The following is a 13,572-nucleotide window of genomic DNA, read 5'->3' on the forward strand; positions in this document are numbered from 1 at the left end:
CACTCCACATACCGAGACTACTAATCCTCATGAGTCAGTAATTCTATAGGAGCATATCAATTATGCCAGCCCATATACAACTGCTGCACAACATAAGTTTATCATGGTATGCATACCAATATGTCATGTGATGTGCACCGATATGGCTATCGGCATTCATGCAGAACCTATTTCCATTTATTATGCATACCAGTTAATTTATCCATGCAGGATGTTTTATCCTGTCTATAATTACCCCTGATGTTCATCAACAATCTGCAAGCACGAATATTAGTTATCCAGTCAACCACCACAAAATGGCCCATTAACCCCCCCCATCGGCCGGACAATGCAGTAAGCATATAAAAGCTGAAACATACAGAGACTCCGGAAAGATGGCCGCCAAGCAATTAAACAGGAGACAATGCACTTACTACAGTCTGCAAGCACGAATATTACTTATCCAGTCAACCATCACAAAATGGCCCATTAACCCCCCATCGGCCGGACAATGCAGTAAGCATATAAAAGCTGAAACATACAGAGACTCCGGAAAGATGGCCACCAAACAATTAAACAGGAGACAATGTACTTACAATAACCAGGAGACCTCACCTCCAGCCCCTAACCCAATCAGAACAGGGGGCAGTCTCACGCACCACCACCCTATCAGAACAGGGGGCGGACCCATGCACCACTATAAACCAACAACACCGATGAGATTGAGTTTCCACAGCCCCAGAGGATGGCCAACCCCCTGAAATGCATTGGGACACACCCACAATCTCCGATCATATGAGCAGGATACGACTAGTACCATCCAGCAGCCCCAGCTCCCAGCGTCACGTGACCGGGATTTCCGGAAGCCTACCCAGAAGCGAAGGAGGAACGCAGGCCAGCGGTCCCCGGCACCACCAGCTAGGAGGAAGGAACGGTCCCCCCCCACGACTAACCCACAGAAGGAAAGCCGTGGCCAGACTGAACCAGCCGACATCCAGGCAGCCCAGTGAGCCCAACGATCCGGCCGCATCAGGCACGTCATTTGCAGCCCACACTGCAGGGAAGCCGGCATACCACCCCAGCTTACAACCATCCAGCGCCCCATCCGAATAAGGCATACCGGAACTGAGGCTATCTGCAAAGGTACTTGATCCACTTCTGCCGAGACTGATTCACACTCTGTCCTCCCCCCTGTTCTGTTTCTACCTCACTCTCCAAGCTATCCAAATTATTGTGCATTAACAGCCACTACCATCATCTACAGTAACTATTCCTGGCCACGTTTCTTCAACCTTTTAACAATTTTTTTCTATATCCGATCTGTGCACCTTATTGGATCGTGCATATCCCTTGTTTTTCACCACTAACCACCGACTTCATTATTCTATATGCATGCCAACTAACTATAACAGCACTGCGGGACGCCGCACTCTGCCGTCTACTGCTGGTCAGGCATTTATATTCTTGTGTTAATACTTTATTCTGACCTACTGCAACTGTACCATTCAGAATGTATTCACTTGTATGTTTGTATATTTGTGTGTAATACTGTGACTTTATTCTTTGACACATAAAAGTCCATATTGTATTGTATTAATAAATTACATTATAACCCACATACCAGTTTGATCTATAGACACACAAGCATCAAATACACCATCCAGGGGTTGAGCGCGGTAATCACTCCCTTCTATTTGCAAACCTAAGAGAAACGAGGCACCTCTGTTCTACTCGCAGCACACCCTGCAACAACTAGTGTCAGTTATCCAGTGCGCAAGAGACCCATTACTCGTTTAAAGGGAAGTTTAGGGCTAGTCTGCGAGAGGGCAGGTTAGGGTTAGGCACTAGAGGGAGAGTTAGGAATTAGTGATATAGTCACTACTGGAAGAGCCAGAAGTCATCAAGAGGTCACCGCTGGACCCGGAAGACACAGCTGGAGCTACCTGACCCGCCGAACCAGGTAAGTCACCACTAAACCACTAGGAGCGCTTTGTCAAAATTCATGATGAATGGCAAAGTGTATGAATGTCGACATGAATGCTGACAAAATATACCACACTGCATTGTTAGGCAACAAGTAATTGTTTTTGCCATGATTTATTTTCCCACAAGCTTGTAATACCATCCCGCTCCCATACTTACATCCATTCCCGCTCTCGGTGGTTCTTCATCTCCTAGGTCACCTATCTACCTAGCAGTATATGCCGTTGAAGGGCGGCGCTTGCCATGGCTTCCACTTCACACACATGGGAGATGGGACAGACTTTAGAGAATGATTATGTAGATAAGAACTTTCAGGAAGTGAATCTCATTAAAATATTTCCTGTGTGCTAATTTATTACATTTGTATTTTTAATTGAAGGATAAAACACCGAAAACACTTCTTACCTCGGTATGACAAACTTCTTTGGGTAAGAGTGAACGTATCAGAAGGACACACTGCTTCTTCAAACTGTGGCCTTGAGGGTTTTGGGAAAGCAGAGCTAAATCCAGCCAGCTCAGCAAATAATGGCTTCTGCTCATTAATGGAAGACACCAGTGAAGATGATCCACTTTTCTTTTTTTCTGGATTCTTCTTATTGTAAGAATAATATCTGGGGTTGTCCAATGAATTCTCTGAACCATCTTGACTGTTGTCTTTGCTGCACTCTACAGACACATGGAAAACATAGATAGTAATATTGAAACTGTATATCCATTTTTTTAACTTCACCTACTCCCAATGGAGGCCAATATAGTGGGATAATGCAATATCGATGAGAATAACTAAGGCACTTTTATATATTACCAAGTTGCCTTCACAGTACAATTTTAAATAAAACAATTTCTTCAATCTATTTTTCTTCAGTATGAGTAAAACCAGTGTCATTCCCAAATATAGGTAATAAGTGATAATTTAGATATTTATACTATCATCAACGACAAAGAAAAAACTATAAAAAAAACAGATCACTCTTTTTAAAGAGATGAGTGTGTTGGAATGGTTACAGCATATGGGAGTCAACTAGAGAACACACTTCTAGAATATAGTTAAGAAACAAAACTAAACAAAACAGAATGCAATGTACTTATAGAGTTACAAGTAACTTGATTAATCTGTATTCAGTGAGGTGTCCAATGTGGGCATCAGATTAAGGATGGCAGAGCCTAGGTACATGTATTATTTGGCATCATGTAGTAAAGCCTAAGGCTTGTTTTCATCTATGCAATAGCCCATGGTACATTTGCCACAGGCAAACTGCTTGAAAACTGGATTACAAATGCAACTGTCACAGATATTGATCACTGACATCCTCTCTTTGAATACACTTCAGGGATCAATCAGAAGTAAACAAAGGTTCATTTTTAATACAAGATTCAGGCGTTTCTTGTTCTAATCTTTTCCAAATATGACATCAAGGTTTAAACGTAATTGCCATAGTATTAATACAAATACAGAATGCTGGTCTGGACATGCTCGTTATATTATATGATGTTATGAGTTTGTCATTTCAGGAAACGTTCCTTAAATACTGCATCAATCTACAGTCAGGTGCATAAATATTGGGACATTGGCAGAATTTTCATATTTTGGCCTCTATTCACCACCACAATGGCTTTGAAATGAAACAAACAAGATGTGCTTTAACTGCAGACTTTCAGATTTAATTTGAGGGTAACGGTGTAGGAATTACAAGGGTTTCTATATGTGCCTCCCACTTTTTAAGGGGCCAAAAGTAATGGGACTATCAGCTCAAAAGCTTGTGCGGGTTTTTTGCTATTCTCGCACACAATTGCATATGCCCCTTAGTGTAATAATATGGGCTTTTCTGTAGAAAAATGTGTCCCCTTTGTTCAGACAATAATAATGTGCTTAATATATGTTCCATTTATTTAAACAATAATACAGTCAGGTGCATAAATATTGGGACATTGACAGAATTTTCATATTTTGGCCTCTATTCACCACCACAATGGCTTTGAAATGAAACAAACAAGATATGCTTTAACTGCAGACTTTCAGATTTAATTTGAGGGTAAGTACATCCAAATCAGGTGAACAGTGTAGGAATTACAAGGGTTTCTATATGTGCCTTCCACTTTTTAAGGGGCTAAAAGTAACGGGACAAACTAAACAATCCTAAATCTAACTTGCACTTTTTAATACTTTGTTGCAAATCCTTTGCAGGCAATTACAGCCTGAAGTCTGGAACTCATAGACATCACCAGACGCTGGGTTTCATCCCTGGTGATGCTATGCCAGGTCTCTACTGCAAAAGTCTTCAGTTCCTGCTTGTTCTTGGGGCATTTTCCCTTTAGTTTTGTCTTCATCAAGTGAAATGCATGCTCAATCGGATTCAGGTCAGGGGATTGACTTGGCCATTGCATAACATTCCACTTTTTAGCCTTAAAAAACTCTTTGGTTGCTTTTGCAGTATGCTTCGGGTCATTGTCCATCTGCACTGTGAAGCGCCGTCCAATGAGTTCTGAAGCATTTGACTGAATATGAGCATATAATATTGCCCGAAACACTTCAGAATTCATTCAGCTGCTTTTGTCAGCAGTCACATCATCAATAAATACGAGGGAACCAGTTCCATTGGCAGCCATACATGCCCACGCCATGACACTACCACCACCATGCTTCACTGATGAGGTGGTATGTTTTGGATCATGAGCAGTTCCTTTCCTTCTCCATACTCTTCTCTTCCCATCACTCTGGTGCAAGTTGATCTTTGTCTCATCTGTCCATAGGATGTTGTTCCAGAACTGTAATGGCTTTTTTAGATGTTGTTTGGCAAACTCTAATCTGGTCTTCCTGTTTTTGTGGCTCACCAATGGTTTACATCTTGTGGTGAACCCTCTATATTCACTCTTGTGAAGTCTTCTCTTGATTGTTGACTTTGACACATATACACCTACCTCCTGGAGAGTGTTCTTGATTTGGACAACTGTTGTGCTGTTGTGAAGGGGTTTTTCTTCACCAGGAAAATAATTCTTCTGTCATTCTCCACAGTTGTTTTCCGTGGTCTCCCGGGTTTTTTGGTGTTGCTGAGCTCTCCGGTGCATTCTTTCTTTTTAAGAATGTCCCAAACAGTTGATTTGGCCACACCTAATGTTTTTGCTGTCTCTCTGACGGGTTTGTTTTAATATTTCAGCCTAATGATGCCTTGCTTCACTGATAGTGACAGATCTTTGGATCTCATATAGAGAGTCGACAGCAACTGATTCCAAATGCAAATGTCACACCTAGAATCAACTCCAGACATTTTACCTGCTTAATTGATAATGAAATAACGAGGGAATAGCCCACACCTGTCCATGAAATAGCTTTTGAGTTGATAGTCCCATTACTTTTGGCCCCTTAAAAAGTGGGAGGCACATATAGAAACCCTTGTAATTCCTACACCGTTACCCTCAAATTAAATCTGAAAGTCTGCAGTTAAAGCACATCTTGTTTGTTTCATTTCAAAGCCATTGTGGTGGTGAATAGAGGCCAAAATATGAAAATTCTGTCAATGTCCCAATATTTATGCACCTGACTGTATACCTGTATATTAGGAGACCCTCCTCAGATATCTGCCTTCTCTTGCTCCATGGGAACCCCTATAGAGACCAGCCCTCTACAAAGGAAGATCCCATGTAAACAATTAACTACAGCAGAGTATTGTATAGGGTCCAGCCCTGCCACTTTATGCGGCTGCTTCATCCTGGTGACAACAGGACACCTGAAACTCCCAGAGTGGAAAATAATTTGTCTATATACTTTAAATTATTCAGCAACATAATGCTAACATGTCCTGTCACCCAGTTAAGAGTAATCTGCTACTTGACTTAGTTGTGATCCACTACTGGTACTATGATGGCTGGTGGCTCCCCTTGCAGGAGACAGAAAAAAAAAACATGGCTTGGGTAAGTGAAGTGTAAGGAGGTACGAGACCTGTCGACTTGTCAAATGATGGGTCCAATATGCTAGTAACAAACATACAGGTGTACTGGGTTCATTGTGAACATATTATGTATATATATCCTCCACTAACAATTCAGGGCCATATGTTAGGGCCTGAAATATCCTTATGGCACTCAGCATTGCTGTTCTAATGTATGATGCTATGCGTTCCAATGATAACAATAAACACATGCTTACTTCTAAGTTATTTTAGAATTTGTCCTCAATATCCCAGGTGGACAACTGACCCCTTGTGTAAAACTGAGTCTACTATAATTTGGTTAATTAACCTGATCCAAAGATTTTGAGAAAGTACAAATTGTTAATCTTAAGTGCTTATTACTCATCCTAACTTTTATCCAGAACTTTATCCAGTCCAACCCAGATTCCAAACCTACCAAAGCTTTAATCTAAGACCAAAGCTGGCCATACACCAGACCAACTTTCCTCCAACCATCCAACTAGTTGGCTGGTTGGAATGAAAATCTGGTAATGTATGGGAGCAAATGACAATCAGCCATTTGCTCCCAAACACCGGAAAACAGACGAAAGCTGTTGTTCAGACAAGTTGTTTAAATCAAACAGAATTATTGAATTAGCATTAGTTGGACTCATGGAGGAAGGTTGATCTGGTGTATGGCCAGCTTAATTTAAAGGGCCGTTATAAATGTACACCATGTCATACTGTACTTTGACAGATCTTCAGCTATTTTAATTTCTATTTACATTTGCTGTATAGTGAGCGACATTTGTAGCTAAAGCAGAATTTTTTTTATGTTTTTCTGCAATTTTAGCATCGTTAAAGTGGCAATTTGTTTAAAGGCAAAACCAGGCACTGTTTATAACTTTTCCCCCTAAGAGAGGTTGATTGCTATTAGAGATACTAATTGGGTACTTGTGTAAATTACGAACTCAATGCAGAGAGAACCCAATGAATGTTTTAAATGGTGCTTGTGTACTTTACGTACACAAGTACCGAAAGTTGTCCCTACCTAAAGAAGAAAGCTGTCCCCTCGCGGGCTCGCTGCGTTCGCCACGCTTTGGGCTCGGTAGCTCGCTGCAAGTTTATATTCCTCCTCTATGCCCACTTGGATGGTAGGGAATGACGCTGGACACTGGGAATGATGCTGGACACTGGCTGATGACGACAGGGTCCTCTCCGTGAAGGGGATTTAGACATTACCATGATTGATAATAATTAATGAGTGTAGGATACTTGGGTTCTCTCTGCAATGAGTCCGTAAAGTACACAAGTACCACTAATTGTTTAAAAATTTCTGAATCCACTTCCAAAGTTAAAAAAATTACAATAAATTATAGAATAGTAGCTTATTATAGAAATTCAAGCAAAATTTAAGAACAGGTTAATATGATTTCAAATCAGTTCGTACACTTTCAAATATCTTTAAACCTCATGGCTGCACATACACTAACCATTCAAAAGTTTTGAAACACCCCCATTTTTCCAGCATAGATAACATAAACAATTGGAGAAAAACAATAAATCATAGAAACATTGTGTTTAATCTAATGTTTTGGTACAACAAAAATAGTCTACTTTTACAGATAATCGCCAAACACACTCATGGTATGCTGTCTACAATGGAAATCAAATATTGTTCAGGAACAACTTCCCAATACTGTTGGAGAACTTCCCACAAATGAATTGCACTTGTAGGTTACCCTTCTGTCCAGGTCAGTGGCATCATGAGGGGGGTGCGGGCCGCACATGGTTGTCACCTTCGGGGGAGGTGACACAAAAATGTCAGCTCTTATGCAGTGACAGGAGCCGGGTGCTGCAGTGTGACATTCTCCTGCAGCACCTGCCTCCTGTTATAGAGCTGACAGTACTGACAGCTCCGTCTCCAGGGGCAGCGCAGCATCTGCGGCGATGCTGGGCTGCCCCCGGAGTGAAGTAATCGGGATCCCCTGCGAGGCTTCGCCTCTTTATTTTAGGTCATGACCCTTTTTGGGCGTGGGCACACCTCTGACATGTAGGTATAGTCAGAGTGTGCACTAAGTGTCACCAGACCCAGTAACTCCTCTGTTCCATGTTATCCCAAACCAGCTTGAGAGGGTTTAAGTCTGGAGACTGTGCTGTAAATTTTATAATTTGAAACCTACTTTTTTTTTCAAAGGAAATTTTGACGTAGCCTAGAGGCATATTTTAGGTCATTATCTTGCAGTAACATTAACCCTTGACCAATCAAGCATAGACCATTTGGTACAGGCTGCCAGTCACCTCTGTGCAAGTTGCTGACTCAGGGTCCAGCAAAAAAAGCCTCAGACCATAACGCCTCCTCCTCCATATTTGACAGTTGGTGTCATAGGGGATTATATACTAAGCTCGCAAAAGCCACCTCTGCTGGCGTGCTTAAACACAAACTTTAAAAGGGCAATGCTTTTAAAAGCAGAACATTGGGTGCTTTGCATTTAAAACAGTGCTCCTTTAAATTTTGAGTTTAAACACGCTGGGTAACCACTTAATAAATAAACCCCAGACACCGAGAAACCATCTATTCTCCTACTCAATGGTGTACAAAAACCATGCCTGATGAGCAACGATTTGTTATTCACTGGGCTTGAATTGCTTAAATTTCAATAAAAACTAAAAAAATTGTTTTTAGGGTACAGTATTTTTAACAGTATTCCACATGAACAGCAAACTTTCAACTTGAACACAGTAATGTTCACAGCTCTAATTTTATTTTTTTTGAAAAAAACTAGAAATTATAGCGGTTTAAAGTGACACATGCAACATTTTATAGTGCAAATGGTAACTGAGAACATGAACTATGGACAGCAAAGGTAAATATGAAGGTCTGAGTGGCCCCAGTAAGCAGATCTAGAAATAACCGATTGTACCTGGAACTGGCCAAGTACAATCTAATTTTAAAACTATTTGAATTTGGAGTGTCTCTACTTGCAGTGTCTTCTTCAATGGGCTTACTGACAGGACACCTTTGTGTGTAGGAAGATAGGACTTTATTTTGAATATTTTCTGTCGTGATGAATGCCTGAAAAGTTGTACTCATACATTTTGAATGCTCTTAGTTACTCTTTTACATAAGCCAACTGTACTCTTGAGTATCAAGATGAAAATATATTCAGCACTTTGGAAGACACATGAAATATCTGGAGCAGTTCTTGACAAGGACTAAAAGTAGCTAAAATGCTCCAATGGTATTAACAGTTCAGCAGACACACAACCAGACAGGTGGATATACACTATAATTATGTTCAGCTACTAATTATTTCCATGTGCCTTGTTCTTGTTCCATCTTATATACATTCATGGCTTTGGCCAGCAGACTCAAAACGCCACAGGCTATGCCACCTAAAATCTATCTAAATCTTATCATATTTGCCAGGGAAAGGTCAGTAATAGAACAATGCAAGTTATTAATTAAGCACTTTTCTTAGCATCTCTGTCAAAAGTGAAAAAAGAGTATGTAAAGTGCGACGACACGTGCTGGATTCCTCTCTCTAGAGCACAGCAGACACATTTCACCTGTCATGGAAGTGGGACTCTATACAGTATGTGGGATGGAAAAATATAATGAGAGGCGACAAAAATCACTTAACTGGACTGTGCGAATTTGCTTTTGCTGCACATTCTCAAATTATAGGTACTCCATAATAAAGGCAATTAATGAAGAAAAATTTTTTATTACTGTTTCAATTGCATGCCTTAGCAGTAACTAACTTCTTAGTAGATCTAATGATTAAATATTACAATACTTGGCTATTAAATTGGTTACAAGTCATAAACAACTGTTACTCATAGTTCATCTTTGTGTATGGGACGGGGTAATTCAGCTGCAGTTGGATGCAGTGTATAGGGGGGACTACTATTGGGGGCAATGCAGCATTGGGGGGACTACTACTGGGGGCACTGTATAGGGGGGACTACTACTGGGGGCACTGTATAGGGAGGACTATTACTTGGGGCAATGCTGCATAGGGGGGACTATTACGAGGGGCACTGTATAGGGGAGGCTACTACTGTGGGCAATGCAGCATATGGGGGATTACTACTGGGGGCACTATATAGGGGGACTACTACTGGGGGCAATGCAGCATAGGGGGGATTACTACTGGGGGCACTGCATGGGGGAGAAGGGGGGGCGTCAGTCCATTAAATTGCCAGGGGCGCTTGGATCCATAGATACACCCCTGATAAGAGATAGCAACAGCTCAACCTCGCTTCTGTATAGTCAGAGACTACTTGCAGAGTTGGGGGCAGGGCCACACCATGGGCAGTAAGCTGCACAGAAAGAGAGTTAATAGAGGCATGCATCTGAGTATGGGGGGCGTGCCTGAACATTGGATTTGTCATATGACCAGGAAGTGCACTACAGTGTTTAGAGATCGGAGCTCAGCAGCAAGAGAAGACACAGTGATGTAGTGAGTAGGGTGTGAGACGGGCTCCCAGCACTCAGACCCATCTCCATGTGTACCTCCCCCAGCCATTGCAATCACCGCACGTCACTGCTATGTATAGATGTATGTGTGTGTGATATATTTATGTTAGAGATAAGCATTTCAGTTTAACAGAAAACCGAACACACCTGAACTTTGGGTTTCCGAGTTCTGACTCGCCAAGTTTGGATCTCAAAACGAGGCAAAACGTAATTTTCCCAGAAATGTTGGATCTTGTGTATTTTGGATTTCATATAAGAGTCCCTCCCTCGTGATCAGATGCCATTTCACACAGGAAAGTGTAGGAAGAGGGTGTGGGCTCTATTTTCTCTTCATAGGATGCCATTAGATTAGAGGGAGTGGTAGTAGGTAGATGGAGTAGGTGGGAAGGGTGACTGCAGGCATCATTGTATGTGTATTTGTATGTCAGGCACACTAGCTAGCACCTACAATACAGTGCACTGCAAACTGGCTATTGTGTGTTTGTTTGTCAGACATAATTGCACCTGCAATCCAGTGTTGCAAACAGGCTGTTGTATATGTTTGTTAAATTGCCTTATTTTTTTCACAAGGATATCTAATCTATCTACACTGCGGTATATAATTTATATTGTCATTGTGTATGAGGACAGAGACAGTGTGATTTCAGGATTATTTGTCCAAAAAATATTATACTGTGGTGAATCTGAGTGAGCTACACCTCAAAGAAGATCTCTTTTCTTATTATAAAAAATTAATTGAAAAAAATCTCTAGTCTTTAACAATTTAGCTTAAATAATATTTCAAGAGTGTGTGTCTTGGTGGGGCAGCCTATATTACTATACTTACTCTTGTTGTTGTGGTGTCCCTGTTAACTGCACCCCCAAAAAGTGGAATTTTTTTTTTTTCTGGTGTCAAAGATAAAGGTGCGGTATTTTATAATTCAATTATAATTCCTATTAATGTACTTACTATAGGTGTTGTCAAGTTCCCATTAGCAGCACCCCCAAAAAATAATCAAAGTTGAAATAATAAAAAAAAAAACACTCTTGTGTTAAAAAAAATCAAAAGTCTATAATTATTAAATTTAAATAGTATTTCAAGAGTGTGTGTCCTGGAGAGGCAGCATATATTATTGTACTTACTCTGGGTGGTGTTGTATCCCTATTAGCTGCATCCCATAAAATAATTAAAGTGGAAAGAAATAAAAAAAGTTTTTCTAGCGTCAAAAAAAAAATCTGCAGTCTTTCAATAACACTGTATGATAACAGCCCTTCATTTCCCTATCATATTATACATTCACTTGGTGTGGTGGCAGTTAAGATCATCTACAGTAGTTAACTTCAACCTGTCCTGATGTAAAAAATAAAATCAATCATGCATTAGTCAACAGAAGAAATGCAACCAGTACTAGTTCTGGCAGTCATAGTACTACAACATCTACTTTAAAAGGAGGTCATAGGGAAAGAAGGTATAAAAAAATCTAAAAAGTATTTTGCAATCCTTAAGACAACATCACCTCTAACTATGAAGGGAAAAGTTACTGCTGAAAAAAGTAAAACTGCCAATATGCCATACACCACACGCAGTGGCAAGGAAAGGCTCAGACCATGGCCTTTCTTTGCGAGTGGTGGACCTGCTACTTCTGTTTTGTGCACTAGAATGCCTATTGCGAAAGCCAGGGCCAAACACAGTCAGGCATCTTCTGTAACCTTGCATGTACCACCTTCTCACTCTGGGTCTAGATGTGTCTCTAAAACAGGCAAATCAGTGCAAAAAAAAGAACATTAAGGATGAAAAACAAACGGACAGTCTAAGGGTGACCGTGAGTGCTATGTGTGAGTCTATCATTACTGAAGCTGTAAACCCGGATAAGCCTCCTTCCACCATTTCTGAACCCTCTGAAGATATCAGGATGAGTAGTACTAAATGTAATGTTGATGATGGTTTATACATAGAAATGCTACTTTGGAAGTGCAACAGGATGAGGGGGATAATTGTGTATCTGACACTAATGAGGATGTTGATGATGAATGTGTTGGATACGAACAAAGGGCCTGATTCAGCACAGATCGCAAGCCTGCGTTCGCACACTCCCGGCCGATGTGAAATTATGCAAATGAATGCGATCGCACTGCCGCCACAGCACAAGATGCAGACGCCCAACACTACATAAAGCAGCTCCCTTACCTTTACTTACATATGCATTAGTTAGTAAGACAACAAAAACATCGGTAACATCGAGAACCATCAGACCCATACGCACAGTTGTGGTTGACCTGACCTTCACTCACAAACTGCTAAACTTCCTGCACACAGTGAGTACTCAGGCTGCATATGCCAACGCAGGGGCTTAATTATGCATGCACCTGTAATGGCGTTCAAATGCCTGCGTTTCTCTGACCATCCCCCATCACCACCCCCAAACGGACACTTCCTGTCAATCACTGTGTGAAGGCACTGCATGCTTACTGCAATCACTTTCCGATTGCAGTGGCCAGTTCGCGCGCACACTGTGATGCATACGCATGCGCAGAATACAAACATTGGCCGGCTGCGTGCAAACGCAGTCTTGCAATCCATGCTGAATCAGGCCCAAGGAGCATAATGTTGTTTGTGTCAAAGTAAGTCATCCAAAATATTGTTCATTTTTTTAGCAAAAACTATGAACGATAACGACCAGCGATGCACGCTCCCGCTGGTCGTTTGTCTTTGTCGTTCAATCCCCGAACATGCAAGCCAACCTGACGATATTGTCAGGCTGTTGCATGTTCGGGAATGAGGGAGAGGACCCGGCACTGAACGATTTCGTTCAGTGTTTGTGCTCTGTGTTGTTAACGACACTGAGCACACCCCTGCCCACCCCTGCCGGGGACACACTCGACGATGTCGCTCATGGAGCAAATCATCTAGTGTGTACGCACCTTAAGAAGCTGATATAGAAGAATGAACACCTAACTGCCTATAAATCACACAAAAACATAAAAAAAGAAGAAAAATAATGTACTGAACAACATAAAGCAAAATATAATCAAAAGTAATTTGATAACATAGTAAGACAGAATGCTCCAAATGTAAACCTGAAAATAGCCTCTAAACATTAAATACAGTAAACGCAATTACCTCCATCTGATTTTCCTTTAAAAGACAATTTCCTTCTTCGAAGTTTGCAGTTCTCTTCATCAAAGTCAGCATCTGCTTGTGATCTTAGGAGAGCAGCCTGGTTTAATGAAATATATAGATTATTATTATAACTCATCTCA

At 41.1% G+C, this 13,572-nt stretch overlaps 1 protein-coding gene across 4 annotated transcripts in view; it reads right to left on the bottom strand.

The window, feature by feature from the left end:
• Positions 1-13,572, bottom strand: part of KCNH7 (potassium voltage-gated channel subfamily H member 7) — a 521,050-nt gene that overhangs the window by 23,061 nt on the left and 484,417 nt on the right. For all 4 annotated transcript variants that reach the window (XM_088474826.1, XM_088474827.1, XM_088474824.1 and 1 more), the window contains 2 exons: positions 13,433-13,529; positions 2,368-2,628 (listed from right to left, as the gene is read on the bottom strand). In XM_088474826.1, coding sequence (XP_088330952.1) covers positions 2,368-2,628; positions 13,433-13,529 — 358 coding nt within the window. The remainder of the gene's footprint in view (positions 1-2,367; positions 2,629-13,432; positions 13,530-13,572) is intronic.

Source organism: Taudactylus pleione, unplaced genomic scaffold (assembly GCF_031769625.1).
Source record: "Taudactylus pleione unplaced genomic scaffold, aTauple2 ptg000156l, whole genome shotgun sequence".
In the NCBI taxonomy this organism is placed as follows: domain Eukaryota; kingdom Metazoa; phylum Chordata; class Amphibia; order Anura; family Myobatrachidae; genus Taudactylus; species Taudactylus pleione.